At 42.1% G+C, this 13343-nt stretch overlaps 1 protein-coding gene across 3 annotated transcripts in view; it reads left to right on the top strand.

The window, feature by feature from the left end:
- The window catches only part of TMEM200A (transmembrane protein 200A), a 72762-nt gene extending 61881 nt beyond the window's left edge, over positions 1-10881 (top strand). For all 3 annotated transcript variants that reach the window (XM_048490809.1, XM_048490818.1, XM_048490801.1), the window contains one exon: positions 8208-10881. In XM_048490809.1, the coding sequence (XP_048346766.1) occupies positions 8224-9699 (1476 nt within the window). In that variant the 5' untranslated portion in view covers positions 8208-8223 and the 3' untranslated portion in view covers positions 9700-10881. The remainder of the gene's footprint in view (positions 1-8207) is intronic.
- Positions 10882-13343: the final 2462 nt, after the last annotated feature.

Here is a 13343-nt window from a genome sequence, read left to right as displayed (position 1 = left end):
AAAGAATGGATGTACAAATTATTTTATGTTCATTGACATTTCACAGGAAGCACAGTTGCCACAGCAAAAAGGCCTTAACTTCAATTCCTTCAAAGGAGGCACTTGTAGAAAGTCTGATCTAGTTAATAATTGTTTGGGATTCTTTGGTCTTCTGAAACCTATTTGCAGAAACTGTGCTCACTTAGGAATCTCTGAAGTAAATGCCAATGTTTAAGCAATGTGTTTTTAATATGATTGGCATTAGCAGAGAAATCCAAAGCAAAGTTCATTCAGTCTGTATCAGTGGCTTTATTTTTTTGGCATTAAAAATATCTAATTCCTGAATCTTGTGCCAGGCTGATGACAATGTAAAATCAGGATAGCCTTTTTTTTAATTGATGCAGTAATAGCCTGCCTTCTCTTTCTTTTTGTGTGTAGAATTTCTCCTAAGGCATTCTAACTGGCTATAGAGTAAGCTATGTCTTAAATGCTTGGGGTTGAAAGATTTATAGCGTATATCATTATTTCTGTCTGTTGGTTTGGGAAATGGATGGAAACATAGTTTAAAATACTTCATCCATCTAATCAAGGTATGCAATTCATTCATCCATACAAGAAAATCATCTAGCATGGCAGCATCTGCACAAATCAGCTAGATGTCATCAATATAGCATCTATAGATAATCACATGGTCCCAAAAGGGGTTGTGATCCACATTACAAATCATTTCAGATTCCAACCTGCCCACGAACATATTAGAAACTGTGGTAACTATGCTGCTCCCCATGCTCACCCCTTTAATTTGAAAAATAAAAATTCCCTATTAAACCTGAAATACCTTTGTCTAGGATGATATCTACCAATTCCACAAGAAAGTAAGTGAGAGGGGTGTTGTCAGGGCATCTTGATAAAGTGTTGGCTAGTACCTCTCATGCTTCATGGTGTGGGATACTGGTGTATAGTTATCCCACATCCATGATTGACGTGCCTCCGCAAACAAACTTTGTTTTTCTGAGCAGTAAGAAAGAAGTCAGTCTGCAGAAGGCAGGTCTTCTGAGTGGCTAAGATTCTCATACTTGTGTATGTGTAGCTACAGAGATAGCTCATCAATTTTTAGGAAAAAAATAGGTAAACTATATATTGCCAGAGTTGGCATGACCAGCTGAGTACAACTATGTACTTTTTGGGCTGAAAAAGCTCCCAAGATTGGAGCCTTCAGAGCAAACATCCTGGGGCAGCCTTCAGCAAATGGTGGCAGGGAGAATCCCTTCAGCTGCACACAAAATGTGAGGCACAAGTGGAGGGTGAAACTGACCAGAGAGCAAAACAGTCGGATGGGAAACAGCCTCTTTCCTCTCTGACATTATTGCTCTTTGGAAAGCACACCAGAGGTTGCCTCTTTTTAAGATGTCCCCCAGAAGTCATATTTTGGGTGTATGGAGTGAAATGAGGCAGTCACCTCTTTTTAAGACATCCCACGGGCATCTTTTTGTGCTGTGTGGAATGAACCACACACTGTCTCACTTCATATGTGCTGCACTGGTGAGAGGAAATGAATGAAAAGACTGGGAAGAGTCCTCTGTTCAACTGTTGGTTTGTGTGTGCGTGTGCGCGCGCGTGCTCTTTAAAGATATATGAATGATTCCAGGAAGGCAAAATTCTATTCTATTTGCATTTATTTATCTATTTACAAAATAGCAACCTAATTTCAGTGGATCTTCCTTCCAGCCATATTAGAACGCTTCCCTTTTCACTGTTTATATCATTCACTCTTGTGTCATTTATTTAATATATTTAAGTAAATGAAGTCATAAACTGATAGGTAGTCCAGCTCCAATGATCACATTTATACAAGCTCTGTGATCATTGGAGCTGGACTACCTATTAGTTTATGACTGTAATTTTCTTTCCACATACACTTTGCCCTTATCTGTCCTGTTCTTTATTTAGGTTATACTGTATGTAGAGTATACGCAGTATTTTTTAAAAAAATTAGACCTCAGAGCATTTATTCCATAAATTGTATGCTTGATGAAAACAGAGAAAGGGAAAGGCTGAAGAAAGCAATGCATGCTTGCAGACCATAGCAGGCATCTGAATAAAGCTTTGACTTGCAGTGACAGAGGAGAGATGAACAGAACATAAAAATTGCTTGCAATCCAAATATCAAAGGCCCCTTCTGCACACGCAAAATAATGCGTTTTCAAACCACTTTCACAACTGTTTGCAAGTAGATTTTGCCATTCCGCACAGCTTCAAAGAGCACTGAAAGCAGTTTGAAAGTGCATTATTCTGCATGTGCGGAATGAGCCTAAGTAAACATAAAAGGAGCATAAAATATGAGTATTTTTTGTGTAGTTAAAAATATCTGAGAGTGGAGAGTGATATACCATATTCACCCTAAATGTAACATGACCCTCCCCCTTAAAAAGGAGGTTATACATAAAAAGTGCATGACCCTGATTTTAAAATGACTCATTCTTTTAGAAGGTAGAAGTATAAACAACATTGTATTACTATATACAATAAATATTATAGACTAAATAAATAAAAATAATTATTTTCCTTTTTTGCATTCCTTTGGATTGGAATGTACTGTTAAGTCCCCCCCTTCTCCCCTTCTCCCCTGCCCCCATTCTCATTTTTTCTGTAGGTGTGGAAGTCACACTTCCAGAGGGTGTTATATTCCAACCCAGCGGGACATTTAAAATTAACTACTTTCCTTACCCTTCCCTGTCTAAAATGTCCACAGGTTCATAACAGATATTGCTAATGTGCTACGTTGCTGCAAACTCACCAGATTTTTTCACTTTCTCTCTCGTGGGAACAAAAGGAGGCAAACTACTAATCAACTTCCATCTGAAGCATAGGAGAAGAAGCAAAAGCTGGTGTGGAGAGCTAGTCTTAGCAGAAATGTGGGTCAGTAGAGGAACAAATCCCCCCACGATTCTACCACTTCTTACCATTTGCTAGGCAAGCAACTACCATTTATGAAGATAACCAGTGAGTCTACCAGACTCCTCCTCTCATGCCTTGAAACTCAAAGTAGATGAAAAAGCAGTGTCTGAAGACTCAGCTTTGCTTTGACAGACATTCTTCTCTGCTGGTGAATCACCTCTTACACTCAACATATCTATTGCTGCCCCAATGGTGAACAGGCAAAGAGATGGCTATGCCCACCTGCCACAGCAAAACATAACAACTACATAACCTTCTGTAACGAAAATGGGCACGATTTTATAGGTACCTTGGCACAGTGTGGGGCAATGGATCTTTGCATTAGCTGACCCGCCTGTCAACCAACCTGCTGGGTAAGGGAAAATGTCATGAGATGGCAGGATGTAGAATTCCACATGGTCTAACTGCCAGAGCATGGTTTCCCCTGCCACTTGAAGTAAGAGCACTTTGACTGCCCTCAAGCTGGGCATGTCCCCCATAATCCCTTACTCCAAAATTCCTTAAGGAGGTTCATGAAAATGAGGGAAACGGGCATACAGGCCACTTTCTCCCCACAATGGATCTGGCTCATGCTGTTACTGCCTGATGCAGTTGTGACAAGAGAAAAACAAACACAACACTTGCCACAAAACCTAATGTAACAACCCAGAAACAATTTCAGGAAGGGGTGGGATGGGCAATAAAAGCCATGAGGCTGACTGAGGTCCTAGCAATGTGAAAGGATCAATGTCATAGCTGGGTAAGTTGGAGGAAACAACCCCTTCCAGTTAGGTCTGCTGGCTAAACCCCCCCTTCATTGCCTTCATGGGTCCACAAAACAGGGCCTGGGTAAGTCTGGGCCCCACTGCTACACATTAGTGGAAGAAAACCTTCCCTCCTTGTTTGGAAGCCAAAAAAAGGGTAAAGCATGTTATTTTCCTCTTGAGTAAATATAATACTTGTGCTGCAAAGACAAGTACCATATTTCCAGGTTACCTGAAAGACAATACCTAGATATTTAGAGCTGATTAGGGTTTTATGTGAAAAGCAACAAAGTACTGTCTGAAACATTTTCACAGTAGATTCAGAGGTCTTATATTATTGGTTATTCCCCACCCACCCCGCCATGAAACATGTACTAGTAGATGTCAGTTTGTGGACTGTTTTGTATTTCTGATAATCCTAAAACAACCTCAGGAATGCATGGAGCACAGATGCTCCTACCATGCCTTTCATCCTGGCTCTTTTTGAATGCATATGGTGGCTACATGTGCAGCTACTGAGATTTGCATAATCACAAAAGTCTAAAGAAGGGCTATAACTCACACTGTTGCAGCTGTGACTATGGAGAGACCAATTGTCTCAATGGTTCTTCTATACCTGTACAGCCTGGTGCGTTCTCCCACAGTGCTGGCATGTATGCAGCCACCAATATAAACTACACCCTGTGGCATTATGCCAGAACTGACTTCAGAATTAATGCTGGTGTTTTGTCTCTAGTGACCTAAGAGTCTTCATGCAGTTGAGGAGTTGGAGTTCATAAAACCCTCCTCCCCATAAGAGTGTAAAACTACAAGCTGTGGACCCGTTTACAAAGGATAGAACACCAAACATGATTTCCTTTGACTCATCCAAAGTAGCTTTGTCAAATAATGGTCTGATGCAGCAGAAATCAATGAATGGAAATCACCACAAATGACACACACAATAAACTGAATCATACTCTGTATGACATCATGAGTATGCTGTTGTATGAATAATGTTTGCTCAAACTGTAATAAATATAAAACTGTAATAAATGTAAAACTGGCAAACAATCATGTTAATATGTTCCATATTAAGTTATTATTAAACATTGATGGAGAATAGGCAAAAAGGAACATACAGGGATGCTGTATTCAGTGGCAGCAGTTTCTGTGGTAAATGAAACTTTCGCCTACAGATTTAAGCCAAAACTGCAAGGGAGTTGCTACTCATCATGGCTCCCCCACATGCCTCTGGAGATCCACCACTCTCCTGTGAAAGTGCTGTATACTGAATCAGACCATTGGATCAGTATTGTCTACTATGTCTAGCAGCAGACTCTAAGGTCTTAGGCAGAGAATGGGTGTTCTTATCATCTGCTACCTATTATCCTTTTACTGGACATGCCTGGAATAGATCCAGAAACTTTCTGCATGGAAAGCAAGTCCTGTAACACTGACACCATAACACCTATTCTTTTTACATATTTGCTAATGCACACCCCAGTTAAATACTGGCTTACCTATGCTGCAACATGAAGTATTAATTATCCCTAATGTGTCATACTAGGCATATCTGTGGTTCCCTTATTTTAGTTGTGTTTTCAGAAACTCAGAAATATGCAACGTGTGCACCAAGTCCTGATTCTGTGCTCCTGCTGTGACACTGGCCAGCAGCAGTATATTTGTTCTTATGCGACCGCTGCCATGACAACGTGCTGTACCACCATTCGTACTGAGAGGTCTGTAGGCTCAGTGTTGGTACTTTCTTGTTGCTAAGCACCAGCAATGCTTGCTCCAGGTGGGATTTGTTGCTTCGTAATAGATCATGAACAGCAACATCCTATCCATCTCACTGAAACAAGTATATTTTAGAGGTTTACAAATAAATTCCTTTTTTATCCACATGAACATTTTATACATATATGTGCGTACGTCCAACAGATAAAAAAATGGGGACTGCCATTCAGCCAGTGATGCAGTTGAGTAACCTTAGATTCATAACGGGCAGCCCCATTCAAATTTGGCAACGGCACTGCCCCGCCACTCCCATAGAGGCTTCTTAGCAGCATAGGGAGACTTGAACAGTAAAAGAACTTTCCATCACCAAAAAGTCCACATTGGACTTAGGCTCGGGGCGCTGGCATAACACCAGCAAAAGTCGGCAAGGAGCCAACTAATGTTGGTTCCTCCCCTGACTTCACCCCCGTCTCATCCCTGCTAATGTGTGGTGAGGAGAAACTGTAGATTCCTTCTCAGGCACCAAATGAGTTTTGCTAGTGTGTTTTTTTTCATGCTGTGAAGTGGTAGGGTTTTCCAGGCAAAAGATGATCAGGGATGGTTTGTCATTGCCTGTCTCTGCTTCACAACCCTGGTATTCCTTGGAGGTCGCTATCCAAATTCTAACCAGGGTTAATCCTGTGTCACTTTTGAGATCTGATGAGATCAGGGCAATGGTCATGTACCTAAGTTACATTCAAACTCTTTGATCAGAGTGACTTGGAGTATCAGAGTGACTTGGACAGCCCATCTGACCCATATCAACATGGTCATTATATGTCATTATATGTCATTATGACAAGAATGCTAGTGGAAGGGAGTCCTGTTTTTAGACTGCATGAATAAAAATACCTTCTTTTTATATCATCCTTTATCAAACCAACTTTTCCCACTATATAACAGGTGGATCTGAAACATGGTACGAGTTCAGTAATTCCCACTACTAAAATTATTTGTCAGCAAACAAAATTCAAACGATGCCCTCGTTTGGCATTTAACTATTTCCTTTTGCTAATTAAGGGATACTTTTTGCAAGCTAGTTTTTTGGACACAAAAGGAATGACATGTCTAAAAATATTTGCATTATTTGCTAGTGCATTTACACCCACACATGTGCAAGGGTTTCCAACACCGCAGCTTGGGCAAGTGCCAGGAGATTTGCAGGTGGTAGTGTTTGAATAGGATGCCAAATCACTTCTGTGTACCACTTTTCTCCTCTCTGCCATGCTTTTCTTTGCTCCTTCCCTCTCTCCTCCTGTTTCCGGACAAAAATTACCTCACCTGTCCTGTTCATAATAAGCATAACAAGTACATGTGCCTAATGCAGTTGTGTGACTGCACCAATCATATGGCATTTTCTCAAGCTATCAGAACCTTGCCAAGAGGCATGAGGATGCCATTTGTGTGAAAAGGCCAACATAATCAGCCACGAGGACACATTATTATGTAGATCATATGATTCTGGATCTGCCTGTCCTAGAGAAAACAACAACAACAACAACAACAACAAGGTATCACAGAATAAAAAGCAAACCAAAATCACAATACACCATCACAAAAAACACACTAAAATTATTTACCCCACAGATGATTAAACAAATAAAAAACAATAAAACATCTGCAGGAATTACAAAATGTCGTCAAAAGCTAAATAGCAAGCAATTAACAAAAATAGTGACAATTGTAAGAGTATATATACATCAGGACTCCCCAGCCTGGTGCCCATGGGCACCGTGGTGCCTTCTGGCACCTTTTCTGGAATCTGTCAACTGTGTTTATGAAGGAGATTGGCCAGGTAGGGCTTTTGTCCAGCAAGGCTTCTGATTGACAATTGGAGATGTGATTAGCTGTGCAGCTCCTTCAAATGCTGCTTTGGCAGCATCAGCTACCACAACACAGGAATCTGCATTGTATTACTGAAGTTAAGCTGTGGCAATTGTTTTGTGGCTGGCTCTGCCTCCTACAGCACCCATTTTGTGGCACCCATTTTGTACTCACCATGCTGTGTCAGAATTCCAAATGCATCCATCCAGGGTTGTACGTATAGATTTTTTATGGGGTGGCTTCGGGGGGTGGGGCCATGCCCCCACCTGCCCCTGGGGGCATGGCCACGCCTCCCCAAGCCCCATCCCGGCCTGAGTACTTATAAAAGCAGCTCTCTGAGGCCGGGGACAGCAGACTCCCCAGTCCTGCCCACCCCCCGCCAGCTGGGCTCCCAGCTGGCAGCAGGCAGTCCCTTCTGCCCTCCCCTCTGGGTAAAGGCATAGCTAGGGAAAATGCCCGGTGCAAAATCTGAGTCCCCTCCCCAATGGATGGCCGCTGTGATGCTGAAATCCACCCCCAAACAGCATCACTTTCAATGGTGTTTAAATCCACCTTAAAGGAAGAATCTGGGGTCCCCAGTTAAAACAACATAAATAACATAAGAACATAAGAACAAGCCTGCTGGATCAGACCAGAGTCCACTTAGTCCAGCACTCTGCTACTCGCAGTGGCCCACCAGTGGTGCGGCCCAAGAGCTCTTCACTGCATTGAAAATACATTTATTGTTGTCTGAAACATACAACTGGAGATTACATCTGAAAGTTACAATACAAACAAATATTTCACAGATATAATGGAGAATTATAAGTGCTGGTTTAGTTATACTGTTATGGGGATGGTGGGCTGGAATGCAGATCAAAAATGTAAAGATAAAAAAGGAAATAATATTGAATGCTTTCTACTATATGCTTTTTATAACTTTGCCATTTTCCCTCCCAAATCCAGATCAACATACAAAACTATGATAGCAACTGGTGGAGTTATAACAGGACTGGCTGCCTTAAAGAGGCAAGACTCTGCCAGATCTCAGCATCATCTAAACCTGACAACATCACCAGCCAATGAAGAACCAAAGCCAGTCAAGCGCCTACCCCGGGCAGATGTAGTCGTTGTCCGTGGCAAAATCCGACTTTATTCCCCATCAGGATTTTTCCTTCTTCTGGGTGTACTCATTGCATTCCTGGGGATTGCTATGGCAATCCTCGGATACTGGCCACAAAAGGACCCTTTTCTAGAACCTGGTGACAACCTGTCATTAAATGAGACTCAAGTCATAGAAAAAGAAGGAGGAATTATCATCCGTTTCTTAGAACAGCATTTACATTCTGATAAGATGAAAATGCTGGGTCCTTTCACCATGGGAATTGGAATTTTTATTTTTATTTGTGCAAATGCTATGCTCCACGAGAACCGCGACAAGGAGACAAAAATCATACACATGAGAGACATCTATTCTACTGTCATTGACGTACATACTCTGAGGATCAGTGAACAAAAGCAGCTGAATGGAACTTACACAGGTTTTGTGGGAGAGCCTGAAATCAAGCACAGTGGAAGTTCCTGTGCATCACGGCTGGCTGCCAATACCATTGCACCTTTCTCAGGCCTTGCAAGCAACTTTGGAGCAGACAGCAATGCTGAGGAGAACGAGATATCCATGAGTGACAGAAAAAATGTCACTCATCTTTTACCCCCTTTGCTGACTGAGCGCTCTGGATCAGTCTTTGGCCTTTATCCTCACCTTGGGAAAGGAAAGGAAGATAGGAACAGTGGCTCTCTAAAATGTGAAACAAAGTCCATTGTGTCATCCTCCATTAATGCTTTTACGTTACCTGTAATTAAACTAAATAACTGTGTTATTGATGAACCCAGTATAGACAATATCTCTGAGGATTCTGCAAGCACCAGAAGCCGGCCTAGAAATTTATCCATGGACTCTCTAGCTGTTCCATTAAGTGATACCAAAGACCATTACAAACCGGCCTGTGGGTTGCTACCAAGGAACAATTTATATGGAGACTCTTCACCCAGTCAGTCCAAATCTTCCATGACCCTTGGACCTTGTTCTGGAAAGCTTTTGTCACCTGGTGCAGCCAGAAAGCAGTTTGGATCAAACACGTCTTTGCATTTTTTATCTGCACATTCAAAATCCCTAGACCTAGATAGGGGTCCTTCAACCCTCACTGTCCAAGTAGAACAAAGAAAACATCCCAGTTGGCCAAGACTGGATCGAAACAACAGCAAAGGTTATATGAAACTAGAAAACAAAGAGGACCCGATGGACAGGCTGTTTGTACCACCAGCTTCAGTCAAGAAGGACTTTACTAATAAAGAAAAACTTCTTATGATTTCCAGATCTCATAATAATTTAAGTTTTGAACATGATGAGTTTTTGAGTAACAATCTAAAGCGTGGAACCTCTGAGACAAGGTTTTGATATTTAGACTAGTATAATCAATGAAGTATTTGCCAGTATTTTTTTAAAGAAAGCAATTTTGATGTGTGACTTTTTTGTTGTTGTTCTTGTTTCCAGTGAAACCAGTGCGAAACTGTTTTTACCAGATGTTTCTATCAGATTAAAATTGCCTTGTGTTAGCAAAGGTTATTTCCACCTCTACAATGCCAAGTGTATACTGTCAAGCAGCTTGTCCATCCAAACTTACACTGGCATAATGCCAACTGGATGATTTTTGTGCCAAGAGGGTGGCTTGAGAATTCATGTCCTATTGATGTACAATTGCAATATTGTATATTATTGCCACTAAACATATATGGGTGCCTCAGATCCTGTTGCCAACCGGTTTCATTGCTCTTTTGTTTCTGTTTCCACATGCTATCCTCCATTGCTACAGGACAGCAATAAGAGCTGATGGGATAAGCATCTGTGCTCAGATCTATCAAACAGAGCAGCCTTTTAGCAATGGTATTTTTAGTTGAAGATAGAAGAGGATTTAAGGTTTCCAGTGGGATAGCAAAATTAAATTAATTTATTTTTAGATTTTTACCCCACCCATCCTTATGAAAGGCCTATTCTATATCAAATACAACTTTTTGAAGCTGTTCTGAAGAAGTTTGCCATGAACTATGGGAAGAGCAAGAGAATGAAATGAGCTGGGAGAGCTAGGAAGATAAGTTCTGAAAACTGAGGGGAGAAAAGTGAGTAAGGTGCAGTGCTAGCCAGAGAAGACACTTTCTTTAAAAAATGGCTTTTTTAGCTATTGTAGTTTAGTGTTGCGTGACCTTGGGTCAGTAACACTCTAACCTACCTCACAGTGTTTTCATGAGGGAAAAGGGAGGGCCTTTGTGTCCCCATTGTGAAGAAAGGTGGGGTATAAATGAAGTGAATAAATAACTAATAAATATTTAGAATGTATTAGGAATTAACAATGGAGTGAAATATGGTATGATTATATCTACTTGTTCAGATCAGTTTTGAGTGTTAGTTTGCATAGAGGGATCACAGGGAATTCAAACAGCCAGCACATATTAAATTCAGATGAGTGAAGAAGGGGAGTTTTGCTTTTACAGCAGTTGCTGATCATACGTTTTCCTGATGATGGCACAGATTGAAATAACAAATATTGTAACTTATCAGCCATGCCAATGTTAGATATGAAGTTGCTGTAGACCAGGGGTCTTCAAACTATGGCCCTCCAGATGTTCATGTACTATAATTCCCATCAGCCCCTGCCAGCATGGCCAAGTGGTAGGGCTCATGGGAATTGTAGTCTATGAACATCTGGAGGGCCATAGTTTGAAGACCCCTGCTGTAGACCATATGTGTGACTATTATAAAATAATTTAATGCAGAGATAAGCAATATAATGTCACAAAAGTTGACAACCTGAAAGGCAAACATAAATTCACTAATCAGGTCGCTCATGAAGATATTCATGGTTAAGGAAATTTGAAATTTGAACTGGTCAACAAGAGAACTCCTTTGTGTTTCACAAAGAACCTGCTCTCATTGACAGCCCACCTTAGTCCAGCGTACCTTGAGGTTTCACCAATAGGATCATCATGTTATTTGGTCCTTTTAGCAGATATTTCATATTCTTACTTAAATAACTCAGGAATTATATTAATAGTTTATCCCAAAATAATTAGTTATGTCAAAATGTTCTACTTCAGTTGACCATGAAAGAAAAAAACTGTTGTATTGATTTCAAACTCCATATCCCACCAATGCAATGTTTCTGTTTCAATAGCATTATTTGACCAGTGAATTAAGGCATAGTGTTAGACTCTCAAGCCTATATGTTGTAACGAAGTTGGCTAAATATTTTGCTATGAAGCTTTTAATAACTTTCTGGTCAGTGTTCTTAATACATTTGCTATTTTTTTCCTAAATAAAAACCAAAAGTTTGATTTGTGTACTTTTTAAGCATTTAGTAGTGCTGCTATTATCATTTCAAGAGGGTAAGCACAAGCAAGAGTGAACTGGCCATTAAACTTTCTGGGAAATTTCCCGGTGGGCCACTGCAGTAAATCAGTTAATGCCACTAAGATGAGTGGCCCTGTAGTGACATAATCTGTAAGATACAATCCTGAGAGATGGGATGTTGTATCTGAGCTGGTGAGCTGTCAGAACTCTTGAATATTTGTGCATTTGATCTAAATGAACTTACACTGCAATTCTAAGAATGTTTTCCTTTGAACAAGCCCTATTGAATAGGCCTGAGTAGGATTCTGAGTAGACTTGTTTAGGATTGCTCTCTGGCAGCGCAACCCTAAACAGAGTTAGCATGTGTTTAAAAATTTCATGCTGCCTTTCCACCCAACTTAGGGCTTCCAAAGCAATCAAAACTTTAAAAGCTGCTTTAAAAATACATGTATATATAAAAAAATAAAATCAACAATTAAACATTGACTTCAATGGACTATGAAAGGTGTAACTCTGATTAAGATTTCATGCAAGTCTGTGTCTGTCTCCAACTCTTCTCATAACTTTTATTTTTACTGAGATTTCAAAAATATAAGCAAAAAATAACAATCGTGGCAGCTATAGGGAAGGACAGGGTTCTCAAGGCAACTGCCCATAGGCATGAAGAATTTCAAATCACCTATTCTAGCCTCTCCTATGGATTCTTTAAATCCCAACTGCCCGTAATCAGGTAAAAAAGGGACACAACTTTGATTAAAAGGTTGGTCGCATGTTAGCTATGTGCTCCCTAAAGGCAGTGGCCCAGCCATAATGGGGACATCTGGAGATAAATGCTCTGGGTGCCCCCTAGTGAGTCATATGGGCCTGGGTGCCCCCCACACCTGTGACCCATCACCCACTGTTCCCTCAGCTGGTGGGACTCCGTGAGCAAGGGGAGGCCAACTGGGTTGTCAGTGACACCTGGCTGCTCCACACAGGCCCGAGCTAGAGGGGTGGGCTAGCAGGACCATTGGCGGGAGCCTGGGCTGCGCCTGCGCAGAGCAGCCAGCCAGCCAGCCCCCACGTGTGCAGGTGCAGCCCAGGCTCCGGCCAACAGACGGGCCTTCTCAAGCCGAGCAAGAGGGGGCGGGCTGGCCAGGCCATCGGCTGGAACCTGGACTGCACCTGTGCGGGCAGGGCCTGGCTGGCTGCTCCACACAGGAACAGTCCAGGCTCCAGCTGCTGGCCCTGCCTGCCCCCTCTTGCTCAGCCTGCCGGTTGGGCTGAGGCCTGCCAGTTGGGCTAAGGAGGTGGGGTGGGTGGCAGCCTTCTGCAGGCCCGCTGGGTACCCCTAGAGTTGAGGAGCACCCAGCCATGGCAGGCTGCTGCTGGACCACCCCACCTCCATTGGAGCGCATGCCTGCTGGCCTTCTGCAGGCCCACTGGGTGCTCCTCAAGCTGCCGGCTCAAGTAAGTGGGTCACGGGGGTCTGTGGGGGTGGTGCCATTTTGCCCCGCTACGCCTCTGCCTAAAGGTGGTGCCATTTTGTCCCGCTATGCCTCTGTCTGAAGGTCTCTTGTTTGGGAACCTACTAGACCAAGGGCCTAGCGTAGAACACTTACCTAAGGGCTCTTTAGGGGCTCTTCAGTATACAGAGGGGTTGCAAAGGGGTCTCCTCCAGTTTTTCTGTTTACACATGCGAGGCCATTCTCTGCCTG

This window comes from Sphaerodactylus townsendi, linkage group LG01 (assembly GCF_021028975.2).
Source record: "Sphaerodactylus townsendi isolate TG3544 linkage group LG01, MPM_Stown_v2.3, whole genome shotgun sequence".
Taxonomy (NCBI): Eukaryota; Metazoa; Chordata; class Lepidosauria; order Squamata; family Sphaerodactylidae; genus Sphaerodactylus; species Sphaerodactylus townsendi.
The sequence above is the reverse complement of the archived record's forward strand: the minus strand, read 5'-3'. Positions and strand labels throughout refer to the sequence as shown.